Here is a 24,498-nt window from a genome sequence, read left to right as displayed (position 1 = left end):
AAAAAATGTTGGAACAGGATAAAACAAGGACATCGTCATTAATGTTTTGAAAAATTCCATAATTCGTGAGAACATCATATCGCTAAGTTTTCAGAGAGTTTAATTGTTTTTGTTCCTGTGTGCCATAAATGTGGCACCAATAGAAATGGCACATGCGTGGTCCCAAACTCAGGGGGATTTTTTTTCTGGCTGCTATTGTTCGTTCATTACAGGTATATTTTGAACTTTCATGAAATCGCTCACTTGTCCTTGGGCTGCAAAGGGTTCAGCAGTCACAGTGCGGTGCGAGAAGACGAAACGAGCGAGGCTCGCAGTGAAAAAGTTGGCAGCACCAGGGAAATAATGTTCGGTAAGGATTATTTTCTTTTATATTCGGGAAACCGTATTGGTTGTACCCAGCAGTCTGTACACGCACTTTTTTTTTTCAATTTCCGACCATTCATTTCATACCCTTCAAGGGCTGGCAATATTATCCGCAGTACTCAACGAAAAAGAAAGACTTCGAAATACATTCGATTAATTTTATTCATTCCATTGTTGAAGCTCTCTATTCCGTTGACTTGATGCAGCGGTGTCTTGTCAGTCTATATATGTCTGCAATTGGTAGCTTCTCTCATTCACCCTTGAACTTTTTCCTCGGAGGTGGTTCGGCGCTGCATGACGTCGTCACTTGTCCCTGAAGCCTTTCGTCAATTTCCGTGACAAGGGCCTCGTATTCGGCAGACATGACGAGGTTATTCCAACCTTCAGTGTTCATTACTTCTTCGCAGTTACTTAGAACATAACCAATTACAGCCGATTTAAGGTGACCCCCAACTCCGCAGTGATATGCCAGCAACAGTGTATCCGCCGCGTTTTCTACAGATAACTGATTGTACAGCGATTTTTCGCACATGACCCGCAAATCATGAAGCAGGTACTTATCGGCCGCGACAAGAAGCTTATCGGCGACATCGTCTATATTTGGAACTTTACCAGTGTAGATGAAGCACAGAAGCTCTCGAAAGACATCCGGGCTAATATCGGAGATAGCTATTTTGTTATCGTCGCTGTAACGTAACAGGGCAGCCAGCGCTGGGGACCTGGCTGTTAGCAAAATTTTGTGCGCTTTGAATTCTGTGCCGTCGACAAGGAATGTCACATCCGATAGGAGAGGGTCGTCGACGAATTGCCTGAAACAAAGAAACACGGAACTGTGAAAAAAATTGTATATTAACTAGCTTTATTATTTTGAATCTAGAACGGTTCCAAAAAAACATCCTTTGAAGAGGCTGGCATCACGTATAGCTTCGTTTGCCGTGTTTTTTTTCCTAGAGTGCTTTGGACGTACTATCTACAAAAGGGAACGACGCCGAAAACCTAACACACTCCAAGAAAAAAAGGAGTAATTTTACTCCTTGTGGGGACTAAATGCATTACCACAAAAATAGTCCCTTTCGGGAGTAAATGAATGTCACATAGTGGAGACTGCATTCACGCTCTGTTCTAAGAGTGCCAGTTACATAATTGGTGTTCGTGCATGAAACTACTTTAAATCAAACCGTCAACCGTGGTGTATAGAGTGATATGAAATCTTGCGACGTAGGGCACAATTTGCGAAGAAAGAAGCGCTAAGTGTTTCTCACCCTGTGTGGGTGGAAAATTTCTAAGTTGGCAGAATTATACAGCCTTATGCCATCAAATTGACCAAGAGCAGATATTTACGTAGACTGTTGCATTCGGAAGACCATTCGCTAAGTTCAGTGACAATTTGCAGTCCTGGGGAGTAAATCTCGCGGTTAGGGGACTGAAATAGAGAGCAATTGCAATTTAGGGAACTAAAAGCTGCAATTGGTCCCTATTTTATTCCTTTTTTTCTTAGAGTGCAGATGATTCTGATTGGTAAACGAAGGGAAGCGCCACTCCGGTGCATATTTTGCACACCTTGTGGCAACCTTTTGTACTTGTTACGCCTTGCATTACATTCTGCGCACAAAATGCACAGCCTGTAGAAACAATGCAAGAAAGCCTTTTCAAGGATAGTTAAAGCTTAGTCCAGCAGCCACCAAGTGTGGAAAAGGACGATGTTGGAAACGCTTATAGGGCTGTTGCAGTGAAGTTTGCACAGCGCCATTTCGGGCCGAAACGGCCACAGATCCCAACAGTAGGTCGTTTCATCAGCGCGTTTTGCATGGTATTTCAAACGGTATGGTGCCAAGGAAGCTACAAAACCTGTAGGAAATCCACAGATAAAGCGGTGCTTCTTGAAGAGTGCGAACAACTTGAGACTGTGTATTTGAAAGTGCCGCGTCATCTGCTAAACGACCGCGTGTTGCACAATTTGGGGCGCTGACGTTGCTGCTCACTCGCGCCACCTGGCCCAGAGAATCCGGTCTATAGATCTCAGGCTAAATGCAAACATATTTAAAATATATATATATATATATATATCACTTTTTCCGAGATGAAATCAATTGCAATATAGCATATGCTGGAGGGCACTCCCTAGGAGGGCATTAGGAAACTCCTAAGGCAATGTCTCAATTAACTTTTTAATTATAAAAGACACGAAGCTGTCCAGATGAGAACATCTGGCCCGTTCAGTCACCTGATACCGGAGCCGTTTTCAGAACAAAAATACGTTCGATAGATGGTTAGCAAAAAAATTGTGAAGGAACAGCAATGTTTTCTTTATTTTGTTCAATGTGCATCTTCGGAGACGCGTCTTTCCTTCACCCCCAATGTGAGAAGGAGCACAGTCCCGCCTCATGCGTGGAAGATGAGCTTTAACTTGCGGAAACAAAACAAAAACAAGTTTATCGGGTGACTCTATCGGAACTGCGCTTATCTTGGGTTGCATTTTCTATTTTCTTTAAATATTTTTACAGGATAGAGTGCAGAGCAAGATAAAGAGTCCAAGCGATAGTGTGCTCTTTCGTCCTCTCACATTGGGGGTGAAGGAAAGATGCGTCTCCAAAGATGCTCAATGAACAAAACAAAGAAACAAATGGTGTTCCTTCACGAATTACGGTATCAGGTGACCGAAGGGACAACTTCGTAGCTTTTATAAATAAAATAATAGTGGCGAAATAGTGGCGTAGTTTGACTGTTATTCGATGGAATATGTGACAAGAGCAGACGCCGGATGTTGGGACTATGCCGGAATTCTCTCTCTGAATAAAGACGAGAACGTTATTTCTTACACCACCAATAAGAGCGCGGTCCCTAAAAAAAGGAATGCCGCGGTTGTGCTGCGTTCTGGACGGGGCCTTTCTCTTCTGTTCGCTGCCCTCTCACTCCTCCGATTAGGTAGTGACGTCACATCGACGGAGCCTTTGCAGCTGCTGAAGCAGCGCTGTACGTGAAAATCCGTTTATTTAGTATGTAAGCACTTTGCTGACGAAAATAATCGCCAAGTAGATTTTTCGGCCGATGCCGAACATAGTGATATCGGTTTCATACATGGGTTTGCGGATGAGACTGTCATTCCAAGTGGTTCACTGGTTTGCAGCCTTCATGTAACACTTTTTATTCAGTAAAGCATAGCCAGTGACAAGCCCCTGTGTGAATTGCTCAAGGTAGTAGGCTCATAGTAAGTATATACACGGAGGTGACCTCAATCCCTCTTTTGTAACATGATTCCAATGTATTTTAAAACTGTGCAAAAACGCGGCTAACTCTGGGTTTAAAATATTTTATGTTGTATAAAAAAAAAGCTCGCATTGCTGTATCTCCGGGCACCTAATTTGTACGAGAGCAACAGCTATGAAAATAACACGACATTGCTGTATAACCAGCGTTATATGAAGGCTGCCTACCAGAGAAGACTTGATGGTAAAGAAACAGCCAGAACATGAATTAAAAGTAAGATAACAGAAATCAATCAGATTCGCATGTAGCGTATTGTCTCTCGACAAAGGCAGATTGATTTATGGTGCGTCAAACTCTGTCAAACTTGCCCAAGGTCCCGCGATAGCTGTGCGGCGTGGAAGTCGACTGCGTCCATATCCTCCTCGAAGAGCGTGACCTCGGTGTGAATTGTAAGATTCCCTCTGGGCAGGAACTCCGACCCTGGCGCAGTGATCAGCGAGAGGGGCACGAACTTGCGGAATCCGAAGCTGGATCCCACTTGAAAAATGTGCGGGTATCTCGAGCGCAGCCGCCGTCCAACTATTGTATGGAATTTCAAACAGCTAAAAGCGAAGGATGCACGGATAGAACGCACGGTACCTGCGGTGGAAAAAAAAAATTACGCACTGTTCTCGTAACAAAATGGCAGTACGTTAGACAAGCATTATATCCGTTATAGTCGATTTCGAATCTATAGTGTCACTTTATTTCTCCTCGACCATCGAAAATCTCCACGCGAAATAGTACGGAATACATCACGAGAGCAGACGCCGAGTGTTGTGAGTATGCTTGAATTCCTTCTCTGGAAAAAGGGCGAGGACGTCATTCCCCACACCACAAACAACAGTACGGCCTTGAGAGAAGGAATGCCACGGCTCTGCGGGCTAGAGTCACTAAATATGGGTTCAGAGTATAGCATTCCTTTTCCGCGCCGGAGCGGCCGTTCTGTGTCCGCGGTTGGCCCGATCGTGTCACGTGGTTTCTCCTTCCAAGGACGCGCCGTCCATGTTGACTCACCTCCATCCAAAACCGGTTTCCTCGATTGCGGGCTGGCTCGACTTCGCGCTGTTCTCCGGCGGAGAAGGGGGAGATTGGCGTCCTATTGCTAGGTGACGCAGCCGCGCCGGACCCAAGATGGCGATCTCGCACGTAGGCGTGGCTCAGTGTCACTACTCTGCTCCCTATTTAGTGACTCTAGCGCGGGCGTCTGGACATGAGAGAAGGCGTTTCCATGTGCGTGCTGTCTCCGTTGGTCATAGAGTGTTGTATGGTTGACTGATTCGATGAGTCACAAAATTAAAGGGTTAATTGGGCATAACCTGAAGTCCACGGAGCGTCCGGGATGCAACATTGTAACTGGGGGCTACGCATCTGTCATCACAGGCTGGATTAAGGTTATTACAGGTGCTCTGTGCCCGAGCAGCAAGTAGACATTGGACTTCTGCTGTGGGTTCAGTCGTTTGCACGAAAACCGAAAAAAGCCAAACTTATCCCCCATGCTATACCTCACTTTGCAACTGCTGAACGAACATTGCTACTACCATCTTCATCAAAAAATCTTCTGCTCCATAAGTTCACGAAATGTTGACTCTTACCGCAAAAATGTGCAACCCGACACCATGGGAATACAAATGGCAGACGACGAATTGCAACCAAACTGTTTCGGTGAAGTCCCGATAGATTACGCCACTCATGCTCCGTTAACATTTTTTGAAATGGCCCATTGTGACAGGCCTAAAACACAGGTGGTTCTTTTCCCACGGAACAGGGGAACCTTTCCACTGATAACTTTAATTCTTCAGAGACCTCAAGGCCAAAACTAGTCATTAAAGCTGCCAACTATGCCCATGACAGTTTTTCTTTCTTGTTCAACTATTACAAAACCTTGCCAACAGAACAAAAGGATGGAGATACATGCACATAAGCTACATATTTACTTCATAAAGAACAGTACTGCATATAAGGTCTTAGTTGTAAAAATTAGAACATTTCGAGTGCACTTCAATATACAGCACATCAGAAAAACATTCAGCTGCGTTGACCGCAAGACTGGGGAGGAAGTACAGGTTTTCCCGTCATATTTAATCCTTATACCGCGGAATTTAATCCTTATACCATGAAATTTAATCCTCATGCCGACACTTTTAATCCTTGTTTCGCTGGATGTAATCCTTATGCTGTCACTTTTAATCCTTATATCGTGGGACTTAATCCTTCTGCTGTAAAATTTAATCCTTGTGCTACCAATTTTAATCCTTATGCCGCGGAATGTAATCCTAAATTTTCGGGTTATCTTTTCATTACTCTTTCCACTAAGATGCGACAGTGTGGGACTACGTTTATGATTTATGGCCTCTTTTGACTATTTCCTCGATTACAGCCATACACTGACTTTTTGTGACTATCACTCCTCAACGTACTACTATGTGATAGTATGGGACTACCTGCATAATTTATGACATGTTATGAGTATTTCCTTGTTTACGGCTATAAACTGACTTTTTATAACTACGCCTACTCTATGCAGTACTATGGGATGCTATGGGACTACCGCATGATTTATGACCTGTTTGGACTATTTTCTCGTTTATATATATAAATTGACTGTTTATGGCTATGGCTACTCTAAGCACTACCATGGGATGGTATGGGACTATCTGCATGATTTATGTCCTGATATGACTATTTCCTTGCTTATCGCTATAAACTGACTTTTTGTGACTGTCACTGCTCAATGCACTACTATGTGACAGTATGGGACTACGTGCATGATTTATGACATGCTTTGACTATTTCTTCGTTTACAGTCATGAATTGAATTTTTATGACTATACCTTCTGTATGCACTACTATGGGATGGTATGGGACAACTCATGATTTATGGCCTGATATGACTATTTCCTTGTTTATGGCTATAAATTGACTTTTATGTGACTATGCCTACTCTATGCGCTACTGTGGGATACTATGGGACCACCTGCATGATTTATGACCATTTCCTTGTTTATGGCTATAAATTTACTTTTACGTGACTATGCCTACTCTATGCACTACTGTGTGATACTATGGGACTACCTGCATGATTTACGACCTGATATGACTATTTCCTTGCTTATCGCTATAAACTGACTTTTTTGTGACTACCACTGTTCAATGCACTACTATGTGACAGTGTGGGACTACTTGCATGACCTATGACTTGTTTTGACTATTTCTTCGTTTATAGTCATGTATTGAATTTTTATAACTATACTTTCTGTATGCACTACTATGGGATGGTATGAGTATACCTGCATGATTTATGCCCTGATATGACTATTTCCTTGTTTATGGCTATAAATTGACTTTTATGTGACTATACCTGCTCTATGCACTACTATGGGATGCTATGGCACTACCTGCATGATTTATTAACTGATATGACTATTTCCTTGCTTATCGCTATAAATTGATTTTTGTGACTACCACTGTTCAATGCACTACTATGTGACACTGGAACTACGTGCATGATTTATGACTTGTTTTGACTATTTCCCCGTTTATAGTCATGTATTGAATTTTTATGACTATACCTTCTTCGTATGCACTACTATGGGATGGTATTGGATTACCTGCATGATTTATGGCCTGATATGACTATTTCCTTGTTTATCGCTATAAATTGACTTTTTGTGACTATCACTGTTTGATGCACTACTATGTGAATTTAAGTGGCGGCTTCTGTCCTGAGGCAACCACCTTCCTACATCTCTACCGGTTCGTTGGATTTCTACCCTTCTATGTGACTTTATGGGACTACGTGCATGATTTATGACCTGTTTTGTCTATTTCTTTGTTTACAGTCATGTATTGAATTTTTATGACTGTACCTACTGTATGCAGTACAATATGGGATGGTAGGGGACTACCTGCATAATTTATGACCTGATATGACTATTTGGCATTGTTTTGGTAGGCGTCACCATTCTGCAAGTCGTCTTCACCTAGCGCACGGGTGCATTAGGTGAAGCCCACTTTACAAAACTACCAGAATGGCAGACTGTACGTACGTTTCCGCCAGAAATGGCGAAATGTCACATTTTGATGTCAGGTGAAGCCCACTTTACGGAGCAGCTAATGTAGCTCCGTGTCATTTTCTCCCTTTGGTATTCTTTGTAAAAAAAAATTGCATTTTTGGCACACTTTCTTTTCTTCTTTATTTTTTATTTTGCTCTTTCCTTTGTAACTTTACTTGAGCATTTTTATCTTGCTTTTCGTGTACTATGCAAGTGAGCGAAAAATAACGAACATTATGGGACAGTGACCGCAACGTTGCTTCTTTTCGCCTCTCCGTCTGTATCATGGGCGTCCGTGTGACTTTTTTTTAGCGTAGGGCAAAGTAATTCATTCACAGGGAGGGGGTTAGAACGTACAATAGATAAACACAGGACATGTATGCACAAGACAAGCATGAGGACAATCGAATGCTCTGATAATGTTCAAACAATTTTGACGATATCTGAGTATAGCTCTTGATTTCTTTACACCTGGCCCACTCATTCGGCAGAGCGTCGCACCGGGCACGAAAGTAGCGACAGACGAATGACAAGACTACAGGTGTATAAGCTACCTGCGCGGGGTCAACGGGACACACATGAATTTGCAGTACGCAACAGTTAACCACAACATGAAACGAGAGGATAGAGAGGTAGCAAGCGAGCTGGTGGTATAGATCCATAACTTAAAAACCCGAGACTAGGGGACCAAAAAAAAAAAAAAAACGAAGAAGAGTTGAATTCAAGAGAACCATTGAGAACCTTGTCTGTGTTTGTCGTTTTTTGTCCCCTCGTCTCGGGTTTTTAAGTTATGGATCACAACATGAAGTTTGTGTGTCCCGTGACGGGCACTAACACCTAGCATATAACTAACGTACCCTAACGTCTAACCTAACCTAACCTAACCCAACCTAACCTAACCTACAGGAGAGCACTACCGTGTATGGTGTTCTAGATTGAGCAGTGCGACAAATATAAAAATGGAAGCCATTGACATGCTCATTAAAATGAGTCGTCCAAGTAATCCAATGAACGGTGGAGGTTGTAGCGCGGATAGGGAAGGCAATCTCGCGTTCTTGATTACCTTGAGGCGAAAAAGAAATTGACATTACAGCACCAGAAACTGAAATACTTGTTGATGCTTTCAATGAATGCGGTAAGATAAATTTATAGAAGTAAGTGAGAGGTAGCGTGTTTCTTCATTTTTCTATTTTTGTTCTTGTCAAAAGTACAGCGATTTGCAAATTATCATTACAACTGCACTATACAGGCTTTGTCGATTGTTCTGGCAATGACTCAGGCAAAACAGCCAGGTATGCCTCACGAGTCATCAAACGTACCATCAAAGACCTCTATACAGGGTGTTTCACCTAAGGTGATAAAATATTCTAAATGGCTACGTACTCCCCAGAGGATTGTCGGACTTTCGGAAATTACCTGCTGGAAACTTTTGCGACGATTGAGGAAGAGTTTGGACAATTTTTAATTGCGAAAAATTTATTTTTTCAATTCAACTTTGAAAACTGCCAAGCGAACCTCATTTTTTTTTCACAGAAATATGAAGTCCTCCACTGATAACCACACACCCAACCGAAACTATGCACTGTATAGAAACAGAAATAGTCTAAAAAATTAGTATAAATTCGGCGTTAGCCCCGCCTACTTCATTGTCGCAAAGAAAAGCGCGCGGTATTTGCGGGGAGAGGAGGAAGTTTTCCCGCCTCTTGTTTTACCTTTCTTTGCGCCGCGTTGACCTTGATGCTGGTGTCAACCGACTTATCACAGGCTCGCAGGTGGTCAAGAATTATACTCGGATATCGTCTAATAATTTGGACATCATCAGAGGACCGTCTGCATATCATAGCATTCGATCGTCCTCATGCTATTGTCTTGGGTCTATTGGTTGTACGTTTTTGCCCCCCACCCTCCCTTCGGGAATCCTTTGCCCTACGCTGAAAAAAAAGTCACAGGGACGCCCATGGTACATACGGAGAAATCGTGCCAAAAATGCACATAATGTTACAAAGTATACGAAGGGGAGACAACGATACGAAGCAACACAAGCTGCTCCGTAAGGTGTGTCGTGAGTCTGGAACATACAGACGGACAAACAGAACGACCAGCCCCGCGTGATCCAGTATCGCACCTGACCGGCAATCATGACGTACAGGCGCATGTCTCACTGTTGTTTGCTTTTCTTTTTTATTGTTGTGGTTAATCGCTACGACCTTTCATGGAGCCGAACCCAGCGCTCACATGCTCCTTTCCCGTGACGACCTTCACAGCGTGATGTCACCGGTGGACTATAGCTGGTGGACGTTGACCCCACGGAGACGAGGTCGCGTTCACGAGGTAAATAAATACTTTCTTTGATAACCCACACCATATGCGCAAGTTCCACCACATTACACGCTATACATTCATTACTGTCAAGTTGAAAGAGCCACTCCGTTATGGGGTACACGACCCCACAACACAAACAAGGAAAAGCAAAGGAGAGTTTAGTAAAATTGGAGGTTAGTAAAATAAATGGGGGTACGGGGGAAGGGGGCCAGGCGAGGGGAGTTCCGGCTCTTCACTCACAGTTGAGCTAACCTTTCCGTCTTTTTTCTTAATAAATATATCCCCCCTAGTTATCTCATAATAGTGATTTCAACCTCATCACCGTCTGCATATCCGAGCTTTCGATTGCCCTCATGCTAGTCTTTTGCCTGTTAGTTGTAAGTTCCTCTGTCCCCCCCCCCCCGCCCCCCAGGGAATTCTTTGTGGTAGTACAAAAAAAAATGCAAACAAGGAAGGTCCAAAACGAAAACAAAAAAGAGAAAGAAATCGTGCGAAATAGAAATGCACATAATGTTACAAAGGAGAAGAAGCGTATACGAAGAGGGGAGTCAAGTCCTGTAGATCACAAACAAAATACAGAAACCGACACTGAAGATTTTTGTTTAAGTTTAATTTGTACAAGCTTTCGCGTGGAGGTCCACGCTTCCTCAGGTACAAAGTGAAGTGGTGACACACATAAGTATATATAGTATAGCCATATACACGACTAAACATACTGCTGTACAAAGAAAGGGAAGGGGAAGGAGATATGGTGCCACATGTCTGTGTACAATGAATAGCTGGGCAGACGGATAGGTGACCTCTAACCGTTTAAGAACAGTAAAAGGTGTTATTGTGAACAAAAAGGCTCGCCAACCCAGTTTCGCGGAAGGGGGGGTCAGGAGTATGGGAAACGAGTGGCCCAGAATGGACAAAGGGGAAGGTTACGGATTATCTAACGGAGTGCCAGACGATGACTGAAGCGAAGATTCAAGAATTGTGCACAAATAAATATAGATATATAACTATTAAATTTACATAAGCGGATATAACGAGCCAGGACTAAGATTCAGACCATTTGGTGCGAGACACTTGAATTGCGAAATTAAGTAGGACTCCCTATTCTTACGTTTGATGTCGGTGCGGAACCCAGATTCTAACAATATAATTTTCAAATCAGTTTCAAAATCGTGATTAGGTTGATTGAAATGAATGGCGACAGGAGTTTGGCGGGCATTTAGGATATCAAATTTGTGGCCGTAAAATCTTTTTCTCATTGTGTTGGAGGTTTCACCGATGTATTGTGAATTGCACTTGCAGCAGAATATCAAGTAACAAATATTGGGTGAATTACAGTGGAGTGAGTGACGAATTTTCAAACAGAAGTCACCCAAAGTACTACGGGCAATGGTGGACGGTGCGATAAATTTACAGGTCTGGCACCGTGCACTACCACAGGGATAACAACCCGGCGAGCGCTTCATGATGCATGATGACGTGAGGATGTCGCGCAAATTTTTGGATCTACGGAATGCTACTAAGAAGGGGAGAAAACGACACGAAGCAACACAAGCGGCTCCGTAAAGTGGGCTTCACCCGTTACAAAATTGCTACATTTCGCCATTCGTGGCGGAAACTTACCTACAATCTGGCCACAATGGTAGTTTTGTAAGGTGGGCTTCACCTAATGCACCCGTGCGCTAGGTGAAGCCGACTTGGGGAATGGTGGCGCCTACCAAAACAATGCCCTATTTTCTTTGTTTATGGCTATATATTGAGTTTTAGGTGACTATGCCTACTCTATGCACTACTATGGGATTGTATGAGACTACCGGCGTGGTTTATAGACAGTTGTGACTATTTACTTGTTTAGGCCTATAAATTGACTGTTTATAACTATGACTGATCCATGCACCACAATGGGATGGTATGGAACTACCTGTATACTTTGTGACCTGTTATGACAATTTCCTTGTCTCTGGCTATAAATTTAATTTTTAGGACAGCCTCCTCCCCATGGACTACTATGGGGTAATGTGGGAGACTGCCTGTAATGTTTATGATCACTTATGACTATTTCCTCATTTGCAGCTATAAATTGACTGTCGCTGGTAAATGCACTATGCGTCAGTATGAGAGCACATGCATGATCTATAACCTGTTATGCCTATTTTGTTGTTGTTAGCAGAAAACTTATTATGAACGTAATACAAAAGCTGTGCTCAACCCGTGTTTACAATAATAAATTGATTTTTATGACTATGAGTACAATTTGAGCTACCATGGGATAATTTAATAGACTTGAATGGTTTATGACCTGCCATGGCTATTTCCTCGTTTGTAGTTACAAACTGATTTATATGCATACAACTACTACCCGCTTAATATATGACCTGTTATGACAATTCCCTAGAAGGCCGGTGACGCGGAAAGAGATCAATGTAGCGATAAATTGTAGGGAAACATGAAGAGCATTATAAAGAACTGATGACCAGAATGTGATACTGTGATGTGCATGTCATTGCTGACCAACTTACATTTTGAAAGAGATGTGAAAAAGAAGGGGCTTTTCTGCTTAATGTCATATTTCAATTGTTCTTGTTCCTAAGCAACTTGAAGGGTGTGTTGTGTTTGTCAGTTTGTATGTACCAGCTTCAGGGCAACTAACTTCCAGATAAGTCGTTTTAGTTCCAGGTAGTCCCGTACTATCCCATAGTAGACACGTAGTAGTCATAGTCATAAAAGGTTCTTGTGTAGGTCTAAACAAGAAAATACTGATAACATGTCACATGATGCAGGCAGTCCCATCAAACCCTACTGTAGTGCACTCAGTAGTCCTTGTGATAGAAAGTCAAATTATAGCTGTAAAGAAGGAATAGTCAATACCGGCCATAAATCATGCAGGTAGTTGCATCCCATCCCATTGTAGTGCATAGAGCAGTCATAAAAAGGCAATTTCTAGTTATAAACATGGAAATAGTCATAACAGGCCATACGTGATGCAGGTACTCCCATATTATGCCAGAGTAGTGCATACAGTAGTCAGAGTCACGAAAAGTCAGTTTATGGCTGTAAACGAGGATATTGTCAAACAGGTCATAAACAATGCAGGTAGTCCTATACCATCCCATTGTATTCCAAGGAGCAGTAATTGTCACAAAAGTCAGTTTATAGTTATAAAGCAGGAAATAGCCATAACAGGTCATAGATCATGCAGGTAGTCCCATACCTTCCCATTGCAATCCATAAATTAGGCATAGTCACAAAAAAGTCAATTTATGGCTGCAAACGAGGAAATAGTCAAAACAGGTCATAAATCATGCAGGTAGTCCCATACTACCCAATAGTAGTGCTTAAAGTAACCATAGCCATAAACAGTCAGTTTATAAGTATAAACGAGGATATAGTCCAAAGAGGCCATAAATCATGCAGGTAGTCCCATAGCATCCCATAGTACTGCATAGAGTAGGCATAATCATATAAAGTCAATTTATAGCCGTAAACAAGGAGATACTCATAACATGTAATAAATTATGCAGGTAGTCCCATACTATCACATAGTAGCGCGTTGAGGAGTGATAGTCACAAAAAGTTAGTGTATGGCTGTAAACGAGGAAATAGTCGAAAGAGGCCATAAATCATAAAGGTAGTCCCACACTGTCGCATCGTAGTGAAAAGGGTAATGAAAAGATAACCCGAAAATTTAGGATTACATTCCGCGGCATAAGGATTAAAATTGGTAGCACAAGGATTAAATTTTACAGCAGAAGGATTAAATCCCACGATATAAGGATTAAAAGTGACAGCATAAGGATTACATCCAGCGAAACAATGATTAAGAAAGCCGGCATGAGGATTAAATTCCACGCTATAAAAATTAATTTCTGCGGTATAAGGATTAAATACAGCAGGAAAACCTGTAGAAGTCCGATTGGAGGTCCCAAGGTTGACTCCTGATGCTGTGCCATGTACATGTTCCCCGCCTGCCCCAGTTATTTGTCTACACCAAGTACATTACGATGGGCACCTGACAAGGACAAAAGCGGGGACTGAAGCACGTGCTCTGGAACGATGTTATAATGGAGTCAATGAAGGCCCATGAACAAGAAGAAAGCGAAAGCGGGTTAAATCGTTTCAGCAGCTCCTGAATGTGGCTCACTCGCATAACTTTTCCAGATTCTGGACAGTCATACATGCTCTTGGTGATGGTGGCCCAGAGATACGGTGTTCGGCCACAGTTGAGAATGATCTGGCTATAGACTCTTAACTGAAGGCTGTCAGGATGTGCCAGCCGCATGACGGCGAGATCATGCCTGAGAAAGTCAACGATTTTATGGGAACCCTCTCAAAGTTAGGGAGTGAAACCGAAGCGAATATCAGTTAGGTTACGGTTCAGTGTCAGAACTGTGAAAGCGGTTACAGTTACGGGATTCGCCATTTTAATATTTGCGGCGGTTAGCAGTAACCAAACAGTTGAACGTTTTTTTTTCCCTACGATGTATCTGCAGGCTGCGTGAATGTCGCAAAATGAGCTACAAAGTGGAAACAGATAAAAATTTCCGAATTTATCTGTTGCGCCCCGAAAGGGTGGTGCAGTACCATATGCCAGCTCGAAGGAAGAGTGAACTATTTGTTCGACGCAATTTGGCCATTTACGACGTTCTCCGTAAAATAACTTGCTGCTGCCTGTATTCTCTCGTGCACGTGCATTTCGCTCGTGCTATAACAAGCCACACGGCAAGAAAAACTGCATGCGTTCAGCGGATAAGCAAACAGATGTGGGCACAAACAACGTGCAACGGTTGGCACTATAGTACAGTTCCTAACCCAAAAGGGACGTACACATAGTACGAGGGGTGTTCAAGTCAAAACGGGACTTTCTGTCTCCTGAGTGTACAAATGGCTCGCGCTACTTCTTTTTCGTCATCTTCACACGCGACAGGCCTCCGCGTTCACCACGTGGTGGTCCAAAGTATGTGCAAAACAGAAGCCACGTGCTGGACAAGATGGCCGACAACGATGTAAGCGCGCACATCGAACAGCGAATAGTCATGGAGTTTCTCGTGAATGAAGGCGTAAAGTCATCTGAAATTCACAGAAGACTTCAGGCCCAGTATGGCCACGATGCACTTAGCCGCAGCAAAGCGTTTGAGTGGTGCAAACGGTTCCAAGACGGCCGTACATCAGTGCAGGACGATCCCGGCCGGGGCGGCTCAGAGCCCAGTGTCAGAGTTCCTGAGAACATCCAACACTTTTCGACGGTTTTCTGGGACGTACAAGGCTGGCGTTGTTCATGTTGATTTTCTGCCCAGAGGTACCACCATCAATAGCGCATATTACTGCCAGGTTCTCAGTGATGATCATAAGGCGCTGAAGCAGAAGCGGCCGGGCCTCATCACCAAAGGAGTCCTCCTCCTACACGCCAATGCACGCCCGCATAGCGCACATCTCACGACACGCACCTTAATGAAACTTGGCTGGGAGTTGCTGCCACATCCCCCTTACAGTCCGAGACCTCGCCCCCAGCGCTTTACATCTCTTCGGGCCACTGAAGGCGTTCTTTGGGGGCCGCCACTTGAGCTGCGACGACGAGGTCAAGAATGCGGTCCGATCATGGCTGCTAGGCGCCGGTAAGGATTTCTACACCGCTGGCACCCAAGCCCTCGTGAAACGCTGGGACAAGTGCATTAGTGCAGCTGGAGATTACGTTGAAAAATAAAACTAATTTCTCGCCTGTAAGTTCATTTTACTTTTGCGAAAAATGAAAAGTCCCTGTTTGACTTGAACGCCCCTCGTACATGTCGTCCCTGTCGAAGATCACAAGCTGGAACCAGTTAGGGGTCATGCTGGTTCTGCATGGTTCTTGCGGGATTGAACTGGTTCCAGTTTACCACGGGAGAACAGTTGAGATGGTCTAAGCAGGAAATTTTACCAGCCGAGGCTGTTGCAGCAGAAATGGAGTCCATGTGCAATTAGTTAAAGCTGGATATAATACACAGTTGAAAGGGTTCCAGCTGGATCCATCAAAGCTGACTTCAGGTGGATTCATCTGAGCTGGTCTGTGCTGGGATTTGTTCCATAAGTCAGCTTGGATGGAACCACTTTGGTATCAAAATAGTTCCAGCTTGTGATGTTAGACTGGGATACGATGCGTATGTCATCGAACTATGCGTCCAAGCGCATATGATGGTATGTTTTCTACACAACTTCTGAACTAAAAACACGTGACGAAGAGATCTACTTTAACAGAAGCACGTACTACATCACTCATCAATCAATCAGAGTTGTCATCAATCAGAGTTGTAAAGCGATACAAATATCGCAGCCAATGTTGTTCCCGTTCACGCTTGAGCCGATTCATATGAACCGGTAACCGAAATAATTTTTTTTTGTTCAGGTTACGGTTAACTCCCGCTGGTGAATTGAGGTTATGTTCCGGTTACGGCACTTGAAAAAAAAGGGGGGGGGGGTTTCAAGCGTTTTTCGGTTCCGTTCCGGTTTTAGTCCCTGCTGCAACCTTATAGACAAAAGGAAAAGCCCCTTTTCTACTATGTTCAGTTCACCTCCTAAAACGTATCCGCCATAAAAAATGCTCGAAGGTGTTGCTTCTTTCCAAGATTCAATGAGAGTGGCAAATGAATGAAGGTTGAAGGAGCATCATTTAATGCACTACGTCAAGTCTATGCTCATGGGGAAAACAGCCTAATAAAAGTGGAGCTTTGACTGACATTTAAGGCTCTCATCCCGACAAACACTTAGCCACAGAACGTGGCGTTGAAGATCTTCAGCCCTTTTATATAGTCGAGGGGTTGAATACTCCGGGGAGCTGAGCTAGACAGGAAGCGCAGCATCATTCATTCGCATTATGTGGAAGTGAAGTAAACCTAGAGTCCCCACAAAATGGTAATAGAGTTCGGGACATTTTTCAAGCACCCGTGACCTCACTTTACGACCCACAGCTTCAGATCATGGACTGTGTGGTAACGTGTCTCTGAACGTGGAAGGCGATACCCATGGACACCTGCACACTGACAACAGAGACACATTCGGCTTTTATGCTCACCTCGTCCAGTCTCATTGAGTTGTCTGGGTACAGCTTGGAGGAACAGAGTTTTCAGAACAGTTTTAGATGGGATGCCCAGACGATCGGTTTGGTAAATATTGCCAGTTAGCAGGAACACATGAGTACCACATTTCAGTGATGCAGGCGTTTAATGTGAAAACAAGCTGCACCTCCAGGAAATGCTCACGCTTCGTGATATGCAAGACATGATAGCAGTGTCCACAGCTACACAATTATCGAGTGAGGACCTGTAGGGCTACACAGTGAGAGTCACAGAACATGACATTCGGCAATGGTCGTCCAGAATGCCAGCAATAACGTACATAGCTGGGGACTATGCAGATGCAGCGTTCCAGAAACTATCAGGCACAGAAAGTTGGGGGTTTCTGGTGATGCACAACAAGGATATGGTTGTAGCTAACATGGAACTCATCCAGCAGAAGTCAATAAGAGGTCTGAAATTCCTACATCCGTTTGTCGTCAATGCTGTGCTCTACACGTCATTAATTCTAGGCATGCTCAGACGAATGGAGCACAATAGGAAATTCCTCTCCTCACAGAAACAAAAAGGCATTGATTGAACTAATTGATTGATTGGGAAGTTTCTGGCGCAGCGACAACGAGGGCCGAAAAGGAACACCCAGCGTCATTGATCAATACATTATTGCGCGAGAAGTTAGCAATTGATATTCAAATGGACATACTCAGCCACCTTTTGGTTAAACACATTACTACCTGGGCCAGCTGTCAAGACGCTCTTGAAAAAATACAGGAAGCTGCGGAAGGTCAATTGCACAGAGAGAAATAGCAAGCAACTCCTCAGAAACAAAAGCTAAGAACTCTACGAGACAAAATAGTACTCGTACAATTTCAACAGAACGTCCAATGGGTGCAATTCACAACGTAGCCATCTGCCGTGCAAACAGATGCACACCGTCTTAACGTCTTAAAGTACATCGTTTGCACTTATTTCGAATTATGTTGCTCGCAGATCGTACTGGAGTGGTTCCGGACGATGTAATAAAGCTAGACGAGTAATGTTCGACGCACCTTCGTTCATCCTCTTATACTCGCAAGAAAGGAAGTTGTGAATGGCTCGGCTTGACGCTCTGTGAGCAATTATTCTGCAACTTATGTACACAAATGCTGTAGTATATATGAATTCTTCAATAGCTCAGCCGTGCTATGAACCAATGCGGCTGAACGAAGGGACTGACGATAACTTCCATCGCGCAAGTCATCGAGGTTCATGGCGCGTAAGGGAGTGAAAGGAACGACCCCACTTTGTTGCGCTAATTGCTGCTACATATAAACAGAAAACGTGAAAAAAACATCAGCACTGTATTCCTTACAATATCCATATGCCCATACGGTTCCATGCAATAACCATATGGCTATTTCAAGTAATACATTATTAACGTATTACTTGTATATCCAGATTACACTTTATCCAGGTTATCCTGGTTTCTTCCATGTATACTGCATATGGTTCCATGTGCACACATGGTTTCACTTGCATATCCATGTATATTGCATATACAAGTGAAACCAGCTGCAATATCGATATACGCGGAACCGTATTGCATTTGGCTGCATATATTATACACGGGACTACACGTATACACAGTTCACAGAAAATGTGGTGTCTCCTTTTGTGGTCACCCTTACGTGTATATCTTTTGTAAGAGAATATTGCTTTGTTGCCGCAAGTTCCATCACACCACAACAGACCGGCAAGCAGACAGCCTTAGAAGAGATCCTTTGCGCATCCTCTGGTCTGTTCAGCGCAACGCCAAGCACAAGTTTTGAAAGTACGTGCGCTTGGCATTCTTCGTCTTCCAAGATGAAGAACACTGCCTTCTCAACGTTTATTCCCTTAATCGTTGCGCCAAGCAGACAGAATCTGAACGCTACTCCGTTCAGATTCGAAATTCGTGCCGTGTCCACTTTGTCGACGGAGGCTGTAGCTGAGGAAGGCCGGCAACAATTACGGAAGGCCTGCTGTACGCAACGCTGGCCGAACACGTACCATCAGGTGCTTCTAACGTTAACACGTTTTCAGAAGTCTTGCTGTTGACTCCTCCTGCAGTGCGACGTCTCTATGATGGCTCTTGTGCGTTCGCACAGATTGCTTTTCCGAGTCGGCCTTAGCCGTGGGTGCCGGTGTGACAGGCGCTCTGGCAGGTTCGGTAAAATTGTGGGCACCGCATCTGGCGTCAACGTTGAGGCTCCGCGAGGTATGTGTGCCTCTTGTCCATTGATTATGTGCACAAAATAGGACAAAATGAACCGTGGTTCGAATAGAGCACATTCAGAATCCAGGATCCTATCGTCCCGACGCAAATTCTGCTTCCACACTTTCATTCTTTCCTCGCCTTCTGGGGGCTTGGGACAGTGAAATCTTGCAATTTCGGTGGTCGTCCGATGTTCTAGAGTATCCTGTTCTACATCCAAGAGTATCAGTGATTCAACCTTCGTTTTGGTCCCATACATGCACGGAAACAGAGCACGTTGTGCTAACCACGTGCATCAGCAAACGAAGCATCTTCAAATGGTGTCTACAGCAGCGCCACCGCTACATTCACTGGGGACACAGGGGAGTTGGTGGAAACCAGCAAAATATATATATTTTTTTCTTCTGGTTTGAGCTCCTGTGTCGTGTTGTCTATATGTTTTTGCCCCGCTCAGGTTTGCCGTTAATGGACTTACAGTGAGTGTTATGATACATCAAATACAATAATTATTACTCGAATTGGTTGTATTCATCTGATTTCAACTTAAAAACTATAGTGTGAAGAAGTGCTTATGGTAGCAGGTGCAGAATGATTATTGCTCACTTTCGCGCCTGCGTCGTCACAGAGACACCACCGACTCACATAAAGAAAGTCCCTGTTGTCATGAATCTTCCAGTCTTCTGGGGTGATTCCATATCCGCAACGCCCTCTGGATTACCGGCACACCGCCGCAGACACCCATCATCGTCCAGAGCCGCGTGACAGAGCCATGAACAGTCGGTTGCACATTGCGTCACTGCGCCGGGCAAGATAATTCAACTGACCCTGTAACTGCCGGCCAAGCACGTCCAGGACTTTTCCAGCATTTTGCGCATCTTAGTAATCCAGCGACACTCCGTATTGATCATGGCAGCGCGGGTCGTGGGAGAGGATAGTACACCCAGTAAAATCGTGTTCGAAGATTGTACTTGCAAAAGAGTAGCCGGTCATGTGAAGAACTGATTACTGTTCTTGATGTCATCGAAGCAGCAGTGAACAACATACCACCAACCTGTATAGATGCTGACGCTCACGAAACGTATCACCTATCGCAATATCCTACTTCTTAATCGCGAATCGTTTGGCGAGGGTTACCTCAGTCCATAACCCCAGGCAGCAAGGAAAAAGGTTTACGCTAGAGACCGGGGCAAGTTCAAGTGCAAGACCTCAAAAGGTTCGGGAAACGCGGGAAGAGGGAATGCTCGCACATGCTGCAATCGGCGCAAGGCCTCCCTTTGTCAACCAGTTCAAGACTAACGTAAGACATCGTGGAAGACGCAAGGGTAACCCGTTAATGTCAAATACCCCAGTAATGGTCGCAGAGCGAACGGGACGAGATGGCATTTCGCGTACTTTTACGTTCAGGCCCACAGAAGAACAAGAGAGGGCATCCGGAGTAACGAATCTAGCTACAGGAGACGCACGATGACAATAAGCAAGTGCGACGCGAGAATATTGTGAAAAGGGCAAAGGCTGGAATGGAAGAAGAAATACCGCGCGTCAGTTTCATATTATGTCCGTTAAATGGTCCGATCTGGTCCACTTCCTACCGCCTCGTTCTTTTCTATAACGGCACGCATTAGTATAGTTCAGCGCTTCGGATCGGTGGTCCTGATATGGTTACATCGTGGATCCTATTCGTTTCAACATCAGAATGTGTGTTTCTACTATGTGAGTGATATCAATCCCTTGGTCTTAATATTGGATTTCTTATAACTGATATTACATTTGGTCTTGAGCTGTAAGGTACTCCAGAGGACACGGTTGTCTAAAATCAGCACTCCCTGGTTTACCTCATCTCAAATCTCCAGCTGCTGCAAGACCATTTCTTTCGAGTAATAAACACGTGCAGCACATGGTCCACTTTCGAATACAACATTGGCTCAACGCTGTCAAGCGCAACCGAGGTAATACTGGACGGCAAAGTACTGACAGGTGACTTTAGCTAACCGTGTCCCCAACAGTACATCGCTGAACGACTGACATACTTTTCTCGAGGGTGAGGTAGATGGAAAGGTACCGGCAACATTTTTCGTCCCGTCCTTTTGGGTAGATGTGCACTTGCCAAGTGGCTCTGCAGGAGGCCAGTCCTCCCCTAAAGTATGGACTCGCGATCAATCGGCCGGGTTCCTCTTGACGGAGTCGGAAGTCCCAGATGACCCAGTCGTTTGTGATTAGTTTTCCGCTGTCGTGCCTCGGAGCAGCCATCGGAAAAGACGATTTTTTCCAATATTCATCCCTTGCCATCCTGTCGTCACCTGCACAGATGGTAGTGATGAAACCGAATTGACACACCTTTTATGCATAAGACACCCTCCACAAAAAGAACTCTTTCAAATTTATTGCAGTTAAGTACGCCTAAAGCATAATACTTTTTAGTACACTTTTATCTTGCGTTCGCCGCGGAGCGTATTTGCGTGCCATGTGCCCCAGACCGGAAAGTAAGTGATCGGCCATACTGATAGCGACCAACTTCATCGTCGTCAGAAAGACAAACAAAAAAATTCGCTGGACGACAGCCGGTAATGCGAAATCCGAGCGCACCTGTTGAGTTACACATTGATATTTTTATCTTCCGGTAGTCGTTGCGAAATTGTTGTAGAGTCGTTGTCCACGTTGGTGAGGTACAGCAGGGTTGTACCAACTTTTGCAGATGGTTCTTGGTATAGGAGTGCACGACTGTTTCATACGTGCAATTTTGCGACCGCGACGATTCCAGTCGCAAGTTTGGAGCCAAGCTCACCAAATTGCAACCAGATGCGTTCCTTCTTCCCAAGCGTGCCCTCTTTCTTGACCTTCCTCCTCGCGCCCTCTTCACTCACACCGTACGTTTCTCCACTTCTTTCCCCCTCTCGCTCTCCCATGCTTCCATCCTTCGCTTCGCTCCTCGTTCGCTCTGCCTGTTACGACGCCGACGCCGGTCAACGCAGGAGCAGGCGCCTATAAGAGCTGCGCTCTAAAATTGGCGTGGGATGTGACGTTGTCACAGCAAGATGTTTTGACACCAAATTTTCTTTCACACGCAGGCCATGTTTCGGGTAATATCAACGTTAAAGTCTCTTTGCAATAGAATCGGAGTTTTGATATCCCGTTGAAGATAATGGTAGAATGGTTGTGTATGGTACCGAAAATTAAGAGAAGAAGAGGTGAGTACCTCGGCGACGGGAACGGATTCCATTCGAGAGCGCACATTATTCTCCATCAGGCAAATATCACCAACTGTACCCCAGGTACATCAGATACGATTCTCGACGGTGGCGTCCATAGGCCGACAAGTAGTTGCACCCTGTAAATTTCGGTAGATTATCCATGACTTGAAAACCCGAGACGAGGTAGGGACGATAATAGACAAACCCCCAGCTCGCCACCAGCTCGTTTGCTACCTAACTTTCCTTTCGGTAGATTGCTACTCCACCTGCAGCATTACCTGGGTCTCGTCGATTGCCTCGTCAGGAAACGCCCTCGTAGCCGTTAACGGGCACAATGAGCTCTTCGTCGAATTACAAAAACAAGAGTTACAAAAATGTATGGTCTAGAAGTTGTTTTATACGCATTTCAATGACCCCATCTGATTCACTTCTAGCGCAGGAGAAACACGGGAATGCTAAGCCTAACGGATTCGAAACTTGCCATCTTGCGAAAGGTAGGGTCGTTGAAACGGGCTAAATCACCCGAGTTTAGTGAGGGTAGTCTACGTTAGGTTCTACAGGCACGCACTAGGCGGTGCGGGCGTCGAGACTGTGCCTCGGGTTAGGTCAGAAGGTCCTCAGTAAAGATGGCGGATCGCCTTGAAGAAACGAGCGATAAAATTTAATTTTTTACACGTTTGGCCCGTTATACGACGTTTATTCTTGTTTGTGTGTATAAAAGCGAAATAATGTACTGAAGTGAAAGAAGGCTATATACGTAATATAGAACAACAAGAATTACAAAAATGTGTGGTCTAGAAGTTTTTGTATATGCATTTCAACAACCTCATCTGATGGACTTCTAGCGCAGGAGAAACACGGGAATGTTAAGGATAACGGATTCGAAACTAGACATCTTAAGAAAGGTAGGGTCGTTAATTTAGCCCATGTTAGGTTCTACAGGCACGCACTAGGCGGTGCGCGCGTCTAGACTGTACCTTGGATTAGGTAAGACGGTCCTCAGTAAAGATGGCGTATCGCCTTGAAGAAACGGGCGATAAAATTTAATTTTTACACGTTTGGCACGTCAATCGACGTTGATTCTTGTTTGATTTCGTCCGTAATTTTCTCATCTTTCTGGTAAAATTATCTGTTATTTGATGTCTATTTCCGTTTGTTAAAAAAAGACATAATCCCGGCTACGGAACTACTTCCTCCGCCTTGACATATAACTCAACTGCAAAAACGACATCTGTGCTGCTCTCACAACGTTTTATAAAAATTCTGCAAAGGCTTAAAAAAAAAAAGAAAAACACCGTGTATATCAAGTCGTTCCACACAGCGTGTTATTTGGATTTTATGTTATGTTATTTGGATTACATGCTATTTTACTGCTTGTTGTTTAGATTTGACTTCGTATTTTATTGATGTAGGTTTGCATAGCTCCAGCTCTTACTTCAGCGTGCCCCCCCCCCCCCCCCTCCTTTGTGGCGAGGGACTTCGAATGCTCCTGATCGCAACTGCCCACACAGCACCATAAGGCACAAGGTCTATACCGCCCGCCGTCTATGCAGTTCTTTTCCTTATGAAATTGTATTAGGTATACGAATGGGCTAACTGGTGCAGAGTTCACAAGGTCGACAGCTAACGAGTCCACGTTTTACTTTTCCACGGTGTCGTGTCCCGCATGAACGGACCGTTATGTGGAATTTAAGTGTTAATAGGGAAGACAAGAATCTTGTCATTTCACAACCGCCATCTCGTGCCATAGATAACGCTTTCCTCTCACGCTGTAACCAATACCGTAGAAACACGGAGGAGCATGCGGTGTGTTAATGGCATAGGCGCTTTCTAGCGCCATTGTGCAGATTCAGGGACAAATATTGGGGCCACATCTGCAGCTGAACATCAGTTCGTAGGACCACGTAGGAGCACATGACGGTAAGCACTCACCTTGGACGGTGCGACGACATATACGGCATCACAGGACCGGGTGATCAGCTTCGCGGGATGGCCACTGCATGCACTGCATCTTCTTCAGTGCATGTGCCTGGGCTTAATTCTTCTTT

General features: G+C 44.3%; 1 protein-coding gene across 2 annotated transcripts; it reads right to left on the bottom strand.

Moving 5' to 3' along the window:
• Positions 1-507: 507 nt before the first annotated feature.
• On the bottom strand, positions 508-24,498 carry LOC135399514 (speckle-type POZ protein B-like). 2 transcript variants are annotated; one of them, XM_064631263.1, is made up of 4 exons: positions 24,383-24,498; positions 21,290-21,559; positions 3,939-4,209; positions 508-1,172 (listed from the first exon to the last, which is right to left on the bottom strand). In XM_064631263.1, exons 2-4 carry the CDS (start codon positions 21,546-21,548, stop codon positions 614-616), a joined length of 1,089 nt encoding a protein of 362 aa, XP_064487333.1. In that variant the 5' UTR covers positions 21,549-21,559; positions 24,383-24,498; the 3' UTR covers positions 508-613. The 2 variants fall into 2 exon arrangements, with proteins under 2 accessions (XP_064487333.1, XP_064487334.1); XM_064631264.1 differs by lacking the exon at positions 24,383-24,498 and adding an exon at positions 22,729-22,799.

The sequence above is a fragment of the Ornithodoros turicata genome, chromosome 7 (assembly GCF_037126465.1).
Source record: "Ornithodoros turicata isolate Travis chromosome 7, ASM3712646v1, whole genome shotgun sequence".
In the NCBI taxonomy this organism is placed as follows: Eukaryota; Metazoa; Arthropoda; class Arachnida; order Ixodida; family Argasidae; genus Ornithodoros; species Ornithodoros turicata.
The sequence above is the reverse complement of the archived record's forward strand: the minus strand, read 5'-3'. Positions and strand labels throughout refer to the sequence as shown.

Excerpts from the sequence above, each read along its gene's own strand:
- LOC135399514 (XM_064631263.1), bottom strand. The coding sequence starts at position 21,548 with ATGGCAAGGGATGAATATTGGAAAAAATCGTCTTTTCCGATGGCTGCT. Across the intron at positions 4,210-21,289 it reads CTACCTCACCCTCGAGAAAA|GTACCGTGCGTTCTATCCGT; the intron begins GTATGTCAGTCG and ends TTTCCACCGCAG. Across the intron at positions 1,173-3,938 it reads CAGCTATCGCGGGACCTTGG|GCAATTCGTCGACGACCCTC; the intron begins GCAAGTTTGACA and ends TCTTTGTTTCAG.